Here is a 15,761-nt window from a genome sequence, read left to right as displayed (position 1 = left end):
AATACTCTCGGGCAGATGTGTCACAAGTCATTAAAATGCTGGGAGGATCTATGCCATCATCATGGAGTGGGTAGTCAGCACCCATTATTTCATCCAAAATACTTTTTTCCCATGCTGTCATCTAGTAACATCTTAAAATGATGAGGTGAATCCAATGCCAAAATTCAATTAGCTTGATTCTATGAACTCCTGCTAATAGGAAATTGATTTGCTAAATCTGCTATTATAAATTATATTACATTATATTAAATTAGCTGCCAAGGCCCTAAGATCTTGAATTCTCTCCTTAGACCTCGCCGTCTCTCTACCTTCCTATCCTCCTTTAAGATCCTCCTTAAAAACTACTTATTTAGCCCAGCTTTTGGTCATCTGGCCTACTAACTCTATGAGCGAAATTTTGTGCTCTCACTGATGACAATCTCGGAGGCATGTAATTAGGAGGGATGGTGATGTACTGGATGGGAAATTCTGTGGTCAACCTTCCTGTCCCACCATTTTTTGAAACTCTTAAGTAGCCAATCACTGACTACTTAATAGCCTCATCCTGCCGCCACTGCCATTAACACAGTGACAGGCAAGTCTTTCCACCATGCAGCATGAAGGCAGCTAAAACCACATGGCCAGTTTGTCACCTCCTGGGGGGAGATTGTGGGAGGTGGGGGGGCCCTTTGATCCACAGTCCTGGCACTCGAGAGCCTATCCTTTTGGCAACATCCACGGCTTCCCTTGTGACGCTGTTCGGTAGGCGAAACTTCCGCTCCCGGGTCATGATTCCAGGGAAAGGCCCGCCCACTGGCCTAGGCACTGCCTGGCTGACTTGTGCTTTGGCAGGCCTTCCCTAAAAGAGGCAGCATGGAGCTCTCGCTGGCTCGCCAACTGGCAGGTCAGACCCTTGCGCTCCCAAAAGATTCTACCCTATGTATGATTCAGTGTCACATCGTGTTTAATAACGCTTGTAAAGCGTTTCTTTCGGAAAAATAAACTGCCTGCTTAATCAGCATAGATTAAATAAATTAACAATTAATGCTCCAATTAAAGTAAATATCCTTCAACTAAAAAGGGGCGAGAGGAGGCTTGTGTGGAGCATAAACACCAGTGTAGCCAAACAAGGTCAAATAGTCGTTTTTTGTGATGTTGTCTCGCTATATTGTTGTTGCCAGTGTGATTCCTTTTATTTTAAAGTATTTTTATTCCACAAATTTTCAACATTTTTACAATTGCTGCCAGTTTTATTCAATACGTTCTGTAACTATTTATCCTATAGAGCAACGAACAATAACAGTTTGACAAACACTCACTAGTGTAACCATTATGTTACTCACAGCGTCTTAAGTATTTAGTTGCTGTCCCAGTGGGATCTTACAACAGAGGGTGCCAGCTTTATGAGTGATTACTTTTGACGGTTCTCATTAGGCAGAGTATGCAACGTGTGGGAGGAAATTATACTTCATCAATCTCACCTCATAGGAAATGTATCTCACAGTCTGCTGAACAGAGAACAGGTGAGATAGAGGGAGGTGCAGAACGTCTGGAGAACCACATTCTAGACAAGTGATAGTGCTGTAGTCAGAAAAGATGAGAAACATGCAAAGAATATGATATAGTAGATAAAGAATATGTGAGCGAGTACAAGGACGTAATGTCAACAAGGATTCAGAGAAATCCATACTTGAAAGAAATCTGAATAGTTCACACCATGTGATACAGGTGGAGAGCCAGCTTACTCCACATTAAAGTGTGTTGAAAAGAAAGAGGAACTTACATTGATGTAGCACATTTCCTTGCTTGGAGAGCGTCCTGAAAAGCTCCAGAATCAGTGGATTATTTTTGAAGTGCTGTTGGTCTTGATACATAAGAAAATATAGCAGGCAATTTGAATACAGCAAGGTGAGGGAATGTTTTAGTCAGGCCATACTTTGAATACTCTCTTCAATTCTGATGATGGAAATACAATAAAAATATCCAATCATTGGAATTGGTGCAGAGGAGAGCCAAGAAGCTGATCCCGAATGTGTTATGAGAAAATGTTAGAAATATTTGATTTCTTTAGCCTTGAAAAGGAGCAAATTTGAGAAGAAAAGCAATATTTAAGTTAGGTCAATTGTAACCAGGTGCCAAATCAGCAGCTGTTATGTGGGGTAATTTGGCTCTTTCACTGGAATGTGAGTGCACCCCAAATTATTTCATGACCCTATTACAGGTATCGGGTGAGCTATCCACCAATCTTCCCCTGGTAGGCCACTGGCAATCTCACAGGATTTGTTGAGCAACCTGCAAAAATGGCATGTCCCCCGCACACCACTGGGTTTCAACTGGGGGCATCAGGGCATCAAACACCTCCAGGTGGGAAGACTGCCTTCTAACCCTGAGCTTGATCGTAGGGGCGGGAGGCCAAAAGTTACAGCACAGAAGGAGGCCATTTGTCTCATCTTGTCCATGGCAGCACGAGAACATCCAGATGCCCTTTCTAATCTCATCTTCCTGCACCCATCCATAGCCCTGTAGCTGATAGCACTTAAAGTGCAGATCCATCGACTTCCGGGTGCGGCGATGACCAGCTAAGTCGCACGTTTCGGCAGCTCCCGGTGGAACGGACTTTTGGGCTCTTAATAGGAGCCCCATCGGCAATTTTAACGGCAAATAACACTGTGCGGTAATCCAGAAGGGAATCCCCCCTGGACACGGATGGAAAAAAGAGAGGAAAGTAGCCGGATTGCGGTGGATCCTCAAGAGCAGCGGCCAGGAAGGCAGGCACAAAGCAAGATGGCGTCGGAAGGAGGCAGTTTAATATGGGGCCCTGACCGACAAGAGTTCCTGCGGCGTTGCGTAGATGAACTCAAAAAGGAGATGAAGAAGGAGCTGTTGGCCCCGATATTACAAGCGATTGAGGGGCTAAAGGAGGAGCAAAAGACCCAGGAACAGGAGCTTCGGGTCGTGAAGGCAAAGGCTGCTGAGAATGAGGACGACATACAGGGCCTGGTGGTGAAAACGGAGATCCACGAGGCACAACACAAAAGATGTGTGGAACGGCTGGAGGTGCTGGAGAACAATGCGAGGAGGAAGAACTTAAGGATTCTTGGTCTTCCCGAAGGTGCAGAAGGGGCGGACGTCGGGACATATGTGAGCACGATGCTGCATTCGTTAATGGGATCGGAGGCCCCGACGGGGCCGCTGGAGGTGGAGGGAGCCTATCGAGTTATGGCGCGAAGACTGAGGGCTGGAGAAATTCCTCGAGCAATAGTTGTGAGATTTCTCCGATACAAGGACAGAGAGATGGTCCTCAGATGGGCCAAGAAAACTCGGAACAGTAGGTGGGAGAATGCGGTGATCCGCGTGTATCAAGATTGGAGTGCGGAGGTGGCGAGAAGGAGGGCGAGCTTTAATCGGGCCAAGGCGGTGTTGCATAAAAGGAAGGTCAAATTCGGAATGTTGCAACCGGCAAGACTGTGGGTCACACATCTAGGGAAACACCACTATTTCGAAACGGCAGACGAAGCGTGGACATTTACTGTCGAGGAGAAGCTGGAGTGAGCGGGCCAGAAAAAGAACGTCTGGGACAAAAGTGGGGGGGTGAATTTGTGGGATAAGGGGGGAAAAGGGGGAAGAGAAGACTTCCCAGATTGTTAAACCTGCGACCCTGTAACTTCTCTCTCTTCCCCATGTCGTGGGGGAGGGGGTGAGGGAGGATGAGGAGCTGTGGGCACCGGCCATTGGGGGCGGGGCCAAAAGGGGACGCGCGGGCTTTGTTCCCGCGCTATGGTAATCATGGCGGGAACAGGGAAGCAGGAAGGAGGGGGCCTCGCACAGTGTGAGCGGAGGTCATGGGGGGAAGCCGAGGTCGGCCAGAGTTTGCAGACTTCTGGGAGTAACATGGGGGGTGCAATTACCCTAGCTTGGGATCTAGCGGGGGGGGGGGGGGGGGGTTAACTGGGTTGCTGCTGCTGGGGAGAAGGGGGAGCTGGTATGGGAGGGGGGGGTGGGGGCGGTCGGGGCGGGCGGGCGCTGCCTGGGGGGGATACAGCTACGTGGGAACCGGGTGAGGAGCTGGATTGAAAAAGGAAATGGCTAGTCGTCAAGGGGGGGGGGGTAAAGAGCCCCCCAACCCGGTTGATCACGTGGAATGTGAGAGGGCTGAACGGGCCGATTAAGAGGGCACGGGTACTCGCACACCTAAAGAAACTTAAGGCAGATGTGGTTATGCTTCAGGAGACGCATCAGAAGCTGACAGACCAGGTTAGACTTCGCAAAGGATGGGTGGGGCAGGTGTTTCATTCGGGGCTAGATGCAAAAAAATAGGGGAGTGGCCATACTAGTGGGGAAGCGGGTAATGTTTGAGGCAAAGACTATAGTGGCAGATAGTGGGGGCAGATACGTGATGGTGAGTGGCAAACTGCAAGGGGAGGCGGTGGTATTGGTGAACGTGTATGCCCCGAACTGGGATGATGCCAATTTTATGAGGCGTATGTTAGGACGAATCCCGGACCTAGAAGTGGGGAAGTTGGTAATGGGTGGAGACTTTAATACGGTGCTGGACCCAGGGCTGGACAGATCGAGGTCCAGGACCGGAAGGAGGCCGGCTGCAGCTAGGGTGCTTAAGGATTTTATGGTGCAGATGGGAGGAGTAGATCCCTGGAGATTTAGTAGACCTAGGAGTAAGGAGTTTTCGTTTTTCTCCTATGTACATAAAGTATTTTCACGAATAGATTTTTTTGTTTTGGGAAGGGCACTGATCCCAAAGGTGACGGGGACGGAGTACACGGCTATAGCCATCTCGGATCATGCTCCACACTGGGTGGACCTGGAGATAGGGGAAGAAAAACAACAGCTTCCACCCTGGAGAATGGACATGGGATTATTGGCAGATGAGGGGGTGTGTTTAAGGGTGAGGGGGTGTATTGAAAGGTACTTGGAAATTAATGATAATGGGGAGGTACAGGTGGGAGTGGTCTGGGAGGCACTGAAGGCATTGGTTAAAGGGGAGCTGATATCTATTAGGGCACATAAAGGAAAGCAGGAGGGTAGGGAAAGGGAGCGGTTGTTGAAAGAACTGCTGAGGGTGGACAGACAATACACGGAGGCACCGGAGGAGGGACTATACAGGGAAAGGCAAAGGCTACATATAGAATTTGACTTGTTGACTACGGGTAAGGCAGAGGCACAATGGAGGAAGGCACAGGGTGTACAGTACGAATATGGGGAGAAGGCAAGTAGGTTGTTGGCCCACCAACTGAGGAAAAGGGGAGCAGCGAGGGAGATAGGGGGGGTGAGAGATGAGGAGGGGGAGATGGAGCGGGGAGCGGAGAGAGTGAATGGAGTGTTCAAGGCATTTTATGAAAGATTATATGAAGCGCAGCCCCCGGACGGGAAGGAGAGAATGATGTGCTTTCTGGATCAGCTGGAATTTCCGAAGGTGGAGGAACAGGAGAGAGTGGGGCTGGGAGCACAGATTGAGGCGGAGGAAGTAGTGAAAGGGATTGGAAGCATGCAGGCGGGGAAGGCCCCGGGACCAGACGGATTCCCAGTTGAATTCTATAAGAAATATTTGGACTTGCTGGCCCGCTACTGATGAGAACCTATAATGAGGCGAGGGAAAGGGGGCAGTTGCCCCCGACTATGTCAGAGGCAACGATATCGCTCCTCCTAAAGAAGGAAAAAAGACCCGCTGCAATGCGGGTCATACAGGCCCATTTCCCTCCTGAATGTGGATGCTAAGATTCTGGCCAAGGTAATGGCAATGAGGATAGAGGATTGTGTCCCGGGGGTGGTCCATGAGGACCAAACTGGGTTTGTGAAGGGGAGACAGCTAATACAAATATACGGAGGCTGCTAGGGGTAATGATGATGCCCCCACCAGAGGGGGAAGCGGAGATAGTGGTGGCGATGGATGCCGAGAAAGCATTTGATAGAGTGGAGTGGGATTATTTGTGGGAGGTGTTGAGGAGATTTGGCTTTGGGGACGGGTATATCAGGTGGGTACAGTTGCTGTATAGGGCCCCGATGGTGAGCGTAGACACAAATACACGGGGGTCTGACTATTTTTGGCTCCATAGAGGGACGAGGCAGGGATGTCCTCAGTCCCCGTTATTGTTTGCACTGGCGATTGAACCCCTGGCCATGGCACTGAGGGGTTCCAGGAAGTGGAGGGGAGTACTTGGGGGGGGGGAGAAGAACACCGGATATCTCTGTATGCGGATGATTTGTTGCTATATGTGGCAGAGCCGGCGGAGGGGATGCCAGAGATAATGCGGATACTTGGGGAGTTTGGGGATTTTTCAGGGTATAAACTGAACATGGGGAAAAGTGAGCTATTTGTGGTGCATCCGGGGGAGCAGAGCAGAGAGATAGAGGATTTACTGTTGAGGAAGGTAACAAGGGACTTCCGGTACCTGGGGATCCAGATAGCCAAGAATTGGGGTACATTACATCGGCTTAATTTAACACGGTTGGTGGAACAGATGGAGGAGGATTTCAAGAGATGGGACATGGTGTCCCTGTCATTGGCAGGTAGGGTGCAGGCGGTTAAAATGGTGGTTCTCCCGAGATTCCTTTTTGTGTTCCAGTGCCTCCCGGTGGTGATCACGAAGGCTTTTTTCAAAAGAATTGAGAAGAGCATTATGAGTTTTGTGTGGGCTGGGAAGACCCCGAGAGTGAGGCGGGGATTCTTGCAGCGTAGTAGGGACAGGGGGGGGCTGGCACTACCGAGCCTCAGTGAGTACTACTGGGCCGCCAATGTTTCAATGGTGTGTAAGTGGATGGGAGAAGGGGAGGGAGCGGCGTGGAAGAGATTGGAGAGGGCGTCCTGCAGGGGGACTAGCCTGCAAGCAATGGTGACGGCGCCATTGCCGTTCTCACCAAAGAAATACACCACAAGCCCGGTGGTGGTAGCTACATTGAAAATTTGGGGGCAGTGGATATGGCATAGGGGAGGGATGGGAGCTTCGGTGCGGTCCCCGATAAGAAACAATCATAGGTTTGTTCCGGGGAGAATGGATGGGGGATTTGGAGCATGGCAAAGAGCTGGGTTACTACAATTAGGAGATCTATTTGTAGATGGGACGTTTGCGAGTCTGGGAGCGCTGACGGAGAAATATGGGTTGCCCCAAGGGAATGCATTTCGGTATATGCAATTGAGGGCTTTTGCGAGGCAACAGGTGAGGGAATTCCCGCAGCTCCCGACGCAGGAAGTGCAGGATAGAGTGATCTCAGAGACATGGGTGGGGGACGGTAAGGTGGCGGACATATATAGGGAGATGAGGGACGAGGGGGAGATCATGGTAGATGAGCTAAAAGGGAAATGGGAAGAAGAACTGGGGGAGGAGATTGAGGAGGGGCTGTGGGCTGATGCCCTACGTAGGGTAAACTCATCGTCCTCGTGTGCCAGGCTAAGCCTGATACAATTTAAGGTGCTACACAGGGCGCATATGACTGGAGCACGGCTTAGTAAATTTTTTGGGGTAGAGGATAGGTGTGCGAGATGCTCGAGAGGTCCAGCGAACCACACCCACATGTTCTGGTCATGCCCGGCACTACAGGGGTTCTGGGTGGGGGTGGCAAAGGTGCTTTCGAAGGTGGTGGGGGTCCGGGTCGAACCAAGCTGGGGGTTGGCTATATTTGGGGTTGCAGAAGAACCGGGAGTGCAGGAGGCGAGAGAGGCTGACATGTTGGCCTTTGCGTCCCTTGTAGCCCGGCGCAGGATATTGTTAATGTGGAAGGAAGCCAAACCCCCGGGGGTGGAGACCTGGATAAACGATATGGCAGGGTTCATAAAGCTAGAACGGATTAAGTTCATGTTAAGGGGTTCGGCTCAGGGGTTCACCAGGCGGTGGCAACCGTTCGTCGACTACCTCACAGAAAGATAGAGGGAATGGAAAAGAAGTAGACAACAGCAGCAACCCAGGGGGGAGGGGGCGGGGGGGGAGGAGATTATAGCTATCCTCCACACTGTCCCCCACTCGGTCAATCTTTGTGTCGTCTGCAAATTTCCCAATTGTGCCCCCCATGTTCACATCCAAATCGTTAATGCATAACGCAAACAGTAAGGATCCCAACACCAAGCCCTGTGGTACACCACTTGAAACTAATTTCCATTTGCAAGGGCAGTCATCGATCATTACCCTTTGTTTCCTGTTACTAAGCCAACTTTTTATCCAGTTTGCCACATTCTCCTGCACCCCATGGGCTTTTACTTTTTTGACCAATCTGCCATGTTGCACCTTGTCAAAAATGCCTTACTGGAATCCATGCACACCACATCCACTGCACTACCTTCATCAACCCTTCTTGTCACTTCCTCAAAAGAATTCAATCAAGTTTGTGAGGCTAGATCTTCTTTTAACAAATCCATGCTATCTTTAAAAGTGAGGATATTGTTTTGTAGTTCTGTACATTGAAAAGTGAACCTGAAGAATTGCTGCGGTTCTTTGGCGACCTATTGCTGCCAACTGGTTGCTTTCCTGGATGATGATTTACTACCGTGCTGTAAACTATCACTTCACTGCCAGCCTGACAGCTTTGTCCTTGGCCCCTTACACAGCTGCAGTTAGGCTAAACACAAGCTTCAGAAACATCACCTTATCATTCTCTTCGGAACTTCACAGACAGACTTTAAAAACTTCAGTTCTGAATCTCAGCATATATTTTTCCACGGACAACAGGTACTGGAATGTAGTGCACAAGAATTTCTGGGAATGTGGGAGGTTGTGGGCTGTTAATTGAAATGGGGATCTTGAGGCAATAGGGTGCCACAGTGGTTAGCGCTGCCTCACAGCGACGAGGACCCGGGTTCGACTCCCGGCTCCCTGTCCGTGTGGAGTTTGCACATTCTCCCCGTGTCTGCGTGGGTCTCACCCCCACAACCCAAAGATGTGCAGGGAAGGTGGATTGGCCACGCTAAATTGCGCCTTAAATGGGGGAAAAAAAAGAATTGAGTACTCTAAATTTATATTTTTAAAAAAGAAATTGGGATCCACAACTGGGCACAATGATCTGTACCTGTGTCCAACCTTTTTCTTCCATCATGCTCCTGAAGCATTGGAGCTTTCTCCGCGTTGGCAGATTTACCAAACTTCCCTCCCCCTCTGCCAATCTGCGATAATGGTTTACAAAAACACTGGGTCTTCGATACTCCTTTTAGTGCAAAAATTAAACATTTTTGATTTTAAAGTTCCCATCCTAGTTTTCAAATCCCACCATTTCCTCGCCCCTCCCCATCTCTGTAATCAACACCGCCCCCTTGCCCTCAGTGGCCCAGGCCACAAGTTATGTAAATCTCTCCCTAAACCTCTCCGCCTCGCTTTCATCCTTTTGAACACTCCTTAAAACCTACCTTTGGCCAAGCTGACCTTCTGCGGCGTGGTTTCCTAGTCTGTCTTTTAATGCTCCTGTAAAGGACCTTGGGGTGGGGCAGCACGGTGGCGCAGTGGGTTAGACCTGCTGCCTCACGGCGCCGAGGTCCCAGGTTCGATCCCGGCTCTGGGTCACTGTCCGTGTGGAGTTTGCACATTCTCCCCGTGTTTGCGTGGGTTTCGCTCCCACAACGCAAAGATGTGCAGGGTAGGTGAACTGAACACACTAAAATTGCCCCTTAATTGGAAAAAATTAATTGGGTACACGAAATTTTTTTTTTAAAGTACCTGGGGGTGTTTTATGAAATTATAAATTGAGGTTGTGGTGAGTTATGTTCATCTGTCAACAGTGCCTCCTTCCCTCCACCGATCATCATAGAATTTACAGTGCAGAAGGAGGCCATTCGGCCCATTGAATCTGCACCGGCTCTTGGAAAGAGCACCCTACCCAAGGTCAACACCTCCACCCTATCCCCATAACCCAGTAACCCCACTCCTAAGGGCAATTTTGGACACTAAAGGCAATTTATCATGGCCAATCCACCTAACCTGCACATCTTTGGACTGTGCGAGGAAACCGGAGCACCCGGAGGAAACCCACGCACACACGGGGAGGACGTGCAGACTCCGCTCAGCCAGTGACCCAAGCCGGAATCGAACCTGGGACCCTGGAGCTGTGAAGCAATTGTGCTATCCACAATGCTACCGTGCTGCCCCGTTGTGTAGTGTTACCGTTGGGTAATGTTAATTGTCTAACAGAGGAAATCAAGGTGCACTCTGCATTGAAAATCCAAAAAGGTAACGTAAAAAAATTTAATACTGTGTTAAATAGAACATGCATGAAAATTTAATAATGGCATTTAATCACAAATTGAAAATCGCTGAAAACAGCAAGTTCTCGAAAATTCTCAAGACGCTTGATCTGCTGAGTATTTCACAGAATTTACAGTGCGGAAGGAGGCCACTCGGCCCATCGAGTCAACACCGGCCCTTGGAAAGAGCACCCCACCCAATCTTTTTGAACACTAAGGGCAATTTATCATGGCCAATCCACCTAACCTGCACATCTTTGGACTGTGGGAGGAACCCGGAGCACCCGGAGGAAACCCACGCAGACACGGGGAGAACGTGCAGACTCCGCACAGATAGTGACCCAAGCCGGGAATCGAACCTGGGACCCTGGAGCTGTGAAGCAACTATGCTAACCACTATGCTACCATTTCCAGCATTTCTTGTTTTTATTTCAGGTTTCCAGCATCTGCAGACTTTGTTTTTGTTTTAATAAAAAATGATGGGCTGTATTTTACTGGCTCTCTTGAGATGGATTGTAAAATAGTGTCAGAAAGCGTCACAATGGGAGTTCGTGTCTTCCCTGTGTCGCAGGGCAGGAATGTCAGTGGCGCACGGACGCAGCCAATTAGTTGGTCAACTAATGGCTACTCACTGCCTCCAGCATTTTGCTAGCATTGGAACGGCCCCTACCACATGTGGGAACAGCCAGGCAAACCACGGTAGCTCCCCCACTGGGGTCCCAGCGGCGTGCGGTAGGCAAGAATTCCCATGGAGAGGTATCCTGGCAGCAATGGCCGCCACTGCAACACCAATGCCATTGCTGGAGACGCCATCTCTCCGATCGCTGGGGCCTTGCCGCAACACAATGACAAAAAACTGACCTGGTATTTTGAGGGCGCCTTACCTTGGAGGAGCCCTCTTCTTTTCTCTGCAACATCAGAAGTGGCTACCTCTATTAGAGAGGTGCTGCTGAGCTACCACTCCTTGCTTGGGCCGGCAGCTCGGAGAGGAAGGCCATCATCCTGAATTACATCTTAACTGGCCTTCGATAAAATCCCACCTGGGGTCCTGCCGTCCTTCGACATGGGCTTAAGACTCACCCAGGGGCTGGAGAACCTGGGATTTGGAAAGAGTTTGGCTGCCAACCTGCTAACTTGCCTCTTTATTTCAACTGTGCACTTGGAATGGAGTTTCACTGTTTCCATCTATTTTAACATTAGGCAGGAACAACAACATTGAGGGTTAAATCGAACACTATTTTGTTCCTCCTCTCCTGCATATTTGTCAGGCGAGTGCTGGCAACATGGTTAGGATGAATTGAAGAGGAAGACGTTTTAGTGTAATGGAGATAAATTAGGAAAGGCAAATACAAAAAACCTTGACATAAATGCACAAATGTAAATGTAACCTTTGCCTCATTACAAATAAAGATGAGGGGAAAATAAAAGGACTTTAAAGTTAATCATAATTACTGCTGTTAATGCTGAAGCAGTACAGGTGCTGAGTCTCCATCCATCATATGTTGAGTCATTACAGGATTTTTCTACATGATTGGGCTCACTAATGATCACACCAATTAAACCACTGTGGGAGTTTGCACATTCTCCCCGTGTTTGCGTGGGTTTCGCCCCCACAATCGAAAGATGTGCATGCTTGGTGGATTGACCACGCTAAATTGCCCCTTAATTGGAAAAAATGAATTGGGTACTGAAGGCAACACTGCAAATCCTGAAAGAGTTTGGAACCTTTTTTGGCTACAAACTTAACCTGGGTAAAAGCGACGCATTCCCAGTGAATCCAAATGAGGGAGAGCAGAGCTGGAGGGGCTCCCGTTTAAAATGGCCCTGAACAGATTCTGTTACCTGGGGATCAAGATAGCCAGAGACTGGACACAGACCCACAAGTGGAACCTGACCAGCCTGGTGGAGGAAGTAAAAAAGGTGGGGCTCACTTCCATTCTCCCTGGCGGGGAGAGTGCAGGCGATCAAGATGAAGGTGCTGCTAAGGTTCCTCTTCCTGTTTAGATCCATCTTCATCCCCAAGGCCTTTTTCCAAACGTAGACAGTCTAATCATGGCATTTGTGTGTGGGGAGGGTAAGAACCCGAGAATTCCCAGACACTGCAAAGAAGGAAAATCAAAGAGGGCTTGGCTTTACCAAACCTACAACACTGTCACTGGGCAGCACCGGCAGAAAGAGTGAGGGGATGGGTACAAGAACCCGACACAGATTGAGTATAAATGGAGGAGGCATCCTGTAAAGGAAGGACCCTCTTGGCCCTGGGCACAGCAGCACTCCCATCCTCCTCAGCAAGATACACAATAGGCCCAGTGGTAGCGGCCACGCTGAGAACATGGACCCAGCTGAGACAACACTTCGGGCTAACTAAAATGTCCCCATGGCCCTCATCTGCGGCAATCACAGATTCCCCCCAGCCATGCTGGATACCATCTTCAAAAGCTGGAGGCGGGACGAGGACACACTGACAGTCGGGAATTTTACGTAGGGCACAGACTGGCGACACTGGACGAACTGAAGAGGAAGTGGAAACTAGCAAAAGGACAGGAAATGGGACACATCCAAATAAAACACTTCCTCCGCAAAGACACAGTAGGGTACCCCGGGGCCCCAGAAACCACACCACTAGAGGACCTGATAGGCACATGCAACAAGAAGGGGGGGCTATTGGGAAAATATACGGACAGTTGCTGGACAGAGCTCGAACACCCCTGGACGAGACCCGTCAAAAATGGGAGGACGAACTGGGGAAAGATGTCAAGTGGGAACTCTGGAGCGAAGCACCGAGCAGGGCTAACTGCACCTCCTCCTGCGCAAGGCTCAGCCTAATGCAGCTCAAAGCGGTGCACAGAGCGCACCTGACCAGAACCCGAATGAGCAGGTTCTTCCCGGAGGTGGAGGAGAAATGTGAACGGGGTCAGAGGGGCCCCGCCAACCACACCCACATGTTCTGGGCTTGTCCCAAACTTGCTGGGTTCTGGACAGCCTTCTCCGAGGCAATGTCCAAGGTTGTGGGGGTGAGGGTGAAGCCATGCCCAATAGTGGCAATCTTCGGGGTATCGGAGCAGGCAGAGCTACACATGGGGAAGGTGGCCACGCCTTTGCTTTCGCTTTCCTAATCGCACGCCGGAGAATCCTGCTCGGCTGGCGATCGGCAGCACCACCCACAGCTGCAAACTGGCTCGCTGACCTCTCGGAATTTCTCCACCTGGAGAAGATTAAGTACGCCACCCGAGGGTCTGAGGAAGGCTTCCTGGAAACTTGGGGGCAGTTTGTCGGCCTGTTTCAAAACCTGTTCAAGGCCAACAATGAGGAGTAAGCTAAGAATAAAAAAACAGGGGGGGGGGGGGGGGGGGGGGAGGTGTCTACTCATGTTTACAAATATGAGAAATGCCAATAGAGTGCAACAAAAATGAATTGGGTACTCTAAATTTATTTTAAAGAAAAGAAAAAATAAATTAAAGCACTGCTCACATAAAAATATTTCCTTAAATTGAAAGTGAGGCACAAATAAGCTAAAAAACGTTAAAAACAGGGCGGCACATTGGCAGAGTGGTTGGCACTCCTGCCCCTCAGCACTAGGGACCCTGGTTCAATTAAGGCCTTGGCTCACTGTCTGTGTGGAGTTTGTACGTTCTCCCCGTGTCTGCGTGGGTTTCCGCCTGGGGCTCCGGTTTCCTCCCATAGTCCAAAGATGTGCAAATTAGGGGATCGGCCATGATAAAATGTCCTTAGTGTCTAGGGATGTGCAGGTTAGATTATGGGGTTATGTGGATCGGGCGGAGAAATGGATAAAAGCAACTTGCTGCGGATGCTGGAATCAGAAACCAAAGAGAAAATGCTGGAAAATCTCAGCACGTCTGGCAGCATCTGTAGGGAGAGAAAAGAGCTAACGTTTCGAGTCCAGATGACCCTTTGTCAAAGCTAAAAGGCATAGAAAGTGGGAGAAATGGATTTTATTTTTGTTCTTTTAAAAAAAATTTAGAGCACCCAATTAATTTTTTTTCCAATTAAGGAGCAATTTAGAATGGTCAATCCACCTACCCTGCACATCTTTGGGGTGTGGGGGTGAAACCCACGCAAACACGGGGAGAATGTGCAAACTCCACACGGACAGTGACCCAGAGCCGAGATCGAGCCTGGGACCTCGGCGCCGTGAGGCAGCAGTGCTAACCACTGCGCCACCGTGCTGCCCGGGAGAAATGGATATGAGTAGAATTCTCATTCAAAGGGTCGATGCAGACTGGATGGGCCGAATGGCCTCCTTCTGCACTGTAGCAATTCTGTTCTAAGATCTAACTATCAATTATAGTTCTTTATCAAATGGTTGGTTTTGGAAGGCTGTCCAGACTCTCAAGCTCTTTCTCCAATGATCGAATCCATGAACACAATACTCAAAATGTTTTATAACAGTCCTCAAGTAATTCTAAAATGTGTGGCACTCACGTGGAAGAAATTCCAACTATCACTCAGGTTTGTTACAGAAAGCTGGTAGCTTGGCAACAGCAGCACTTTAATTGACCAATTAGGTGCAAAGAACTGTTGTTCGTCCCAGGATGCAGCTGATCAGGGCAGTGCTAACTCATATAGGCCAAGAAACTTCCATGTTTGATCACTATGCTGTGCTGAGGTAGATGATCTCAACGAGGGTGGGAGAAAAGGCCCGAAAGTTGGTGAGTGGGACAGAAATTTGCCAGTTCCTCTTTCAAATTGCTATCTCATTGGTTTGTGTATTCCAAGAGAGTGAATCTGTTGCGTTTCCACAATGTCACCTGTGAACAAGCTCTGCGTGGGGTGACTGTATCTTTTACCACACAGTTGCTTTACTAAATTAGTAATCTGTACATTTAGGATCACAGATATTGCACACAAATATAGACGCTTTCTTACTTACTGTAGAATGATGGTTAGTCAGTAGCAGTGGATGCTGAGTAATGGCTTCCCATGCTGAGAAAACTATTCTGATAAATTCTTCTGAACCAGTTTGACCTAAAGTTGATTTTAAAAGAAAAACAGTATCCAAAAAGTGTACTTCCTGAAAAGTGCTGAATATATTTCTTACACACCTGACTACCAAGGCAGTTTTATCATTCTGTCAAATTTTACTCTCCAAGTATAAAAAGGGTATGATGTCTTGATGTATCATTTGTTAAATTCAGCATGCAGTTAAGCAGAGAGTTCCAGTTGATGTGTGGTCTGTGCTGATTTATGCTATTTCAGCTAGACTGGTCAACTGGGATCTTTTTCTTTTGAAGCCATACTGCATTCTAGATTATCATCATGAAGGTGACCAGGTATTTGGCAAGGTAATAAACATTACTGATGCCTAGAAAACCATTGCTGAGGCCGTGATACATTTTCTGACCTTATATTTGATCAGAAGTTCAAAAGCTTGGACAAACGAGTGGTTTTAAGGAGCGTCTTAAAGGAGGAAAACAAGATACAGAAACAGCGAGGTTAGGAGGAATTCCAGGGCTTAGGGTCCAGGCAGCTAACAAAATGGCCACCATGGGAAAGCAATTAAAATTGGAGGCGCGCAAGGGATCAGAATTAGATGAATGCATATCTCAGAAGGTTTCGGGACCAGAGAGATTACAGAGGGTCGTGG

General features: G+C 48.8%; 1 protein-coding gene across 5 annotated transcripts in view; it reads right to left on the bottom strand.

The window, feature by feature from the left end:
• The window catches only part of ulk4 (unc-51 like kinase 4), a 633,709-nt gene that overhangs the window by 316,749 nt on the left and 301,199 nt on the right, over positions 1 to 15,761 (bottom strand). For all 5 annotated transcript variants that reach the window (XM_072510060.1, XM_072510064.1, XM_072510062.1 and 2 more), the window contains one exon: positions 15,048 to 15,142. In XM_072510060.1, coding sequence (XP_072366161.1) covers positions 15,048 to 15,142 — 95 coding nt within the window. The remainder of the gene's footprint in view (positions 1 to 15,047; positions 15,143 to 15,761) is intronic.

The sequence above is a fragment of the Scyliorhinus torazame genome, chromosome 6 (genome assembly GCF_047496885.1).
Source record: "Scyliorhinus torazame isolate Kashiwa2021f chromosome 6, sScyTor2.1, whole genome shotgun sequence".
Classification (NCBI taxonomy): domain Eukaryota; kingdom Metazoa; phylum Chordata; class Chondrichthyes; order Carcharhiniformes; family Scyliorhinidae; genus Scyliorhinus; species Scyliorhinus torazame.
The sequence above is the reverse complement of the archived record's forward strand: the minus strand, read 5'-3'. Positions and strand labels throughout refer to the sequence as shown.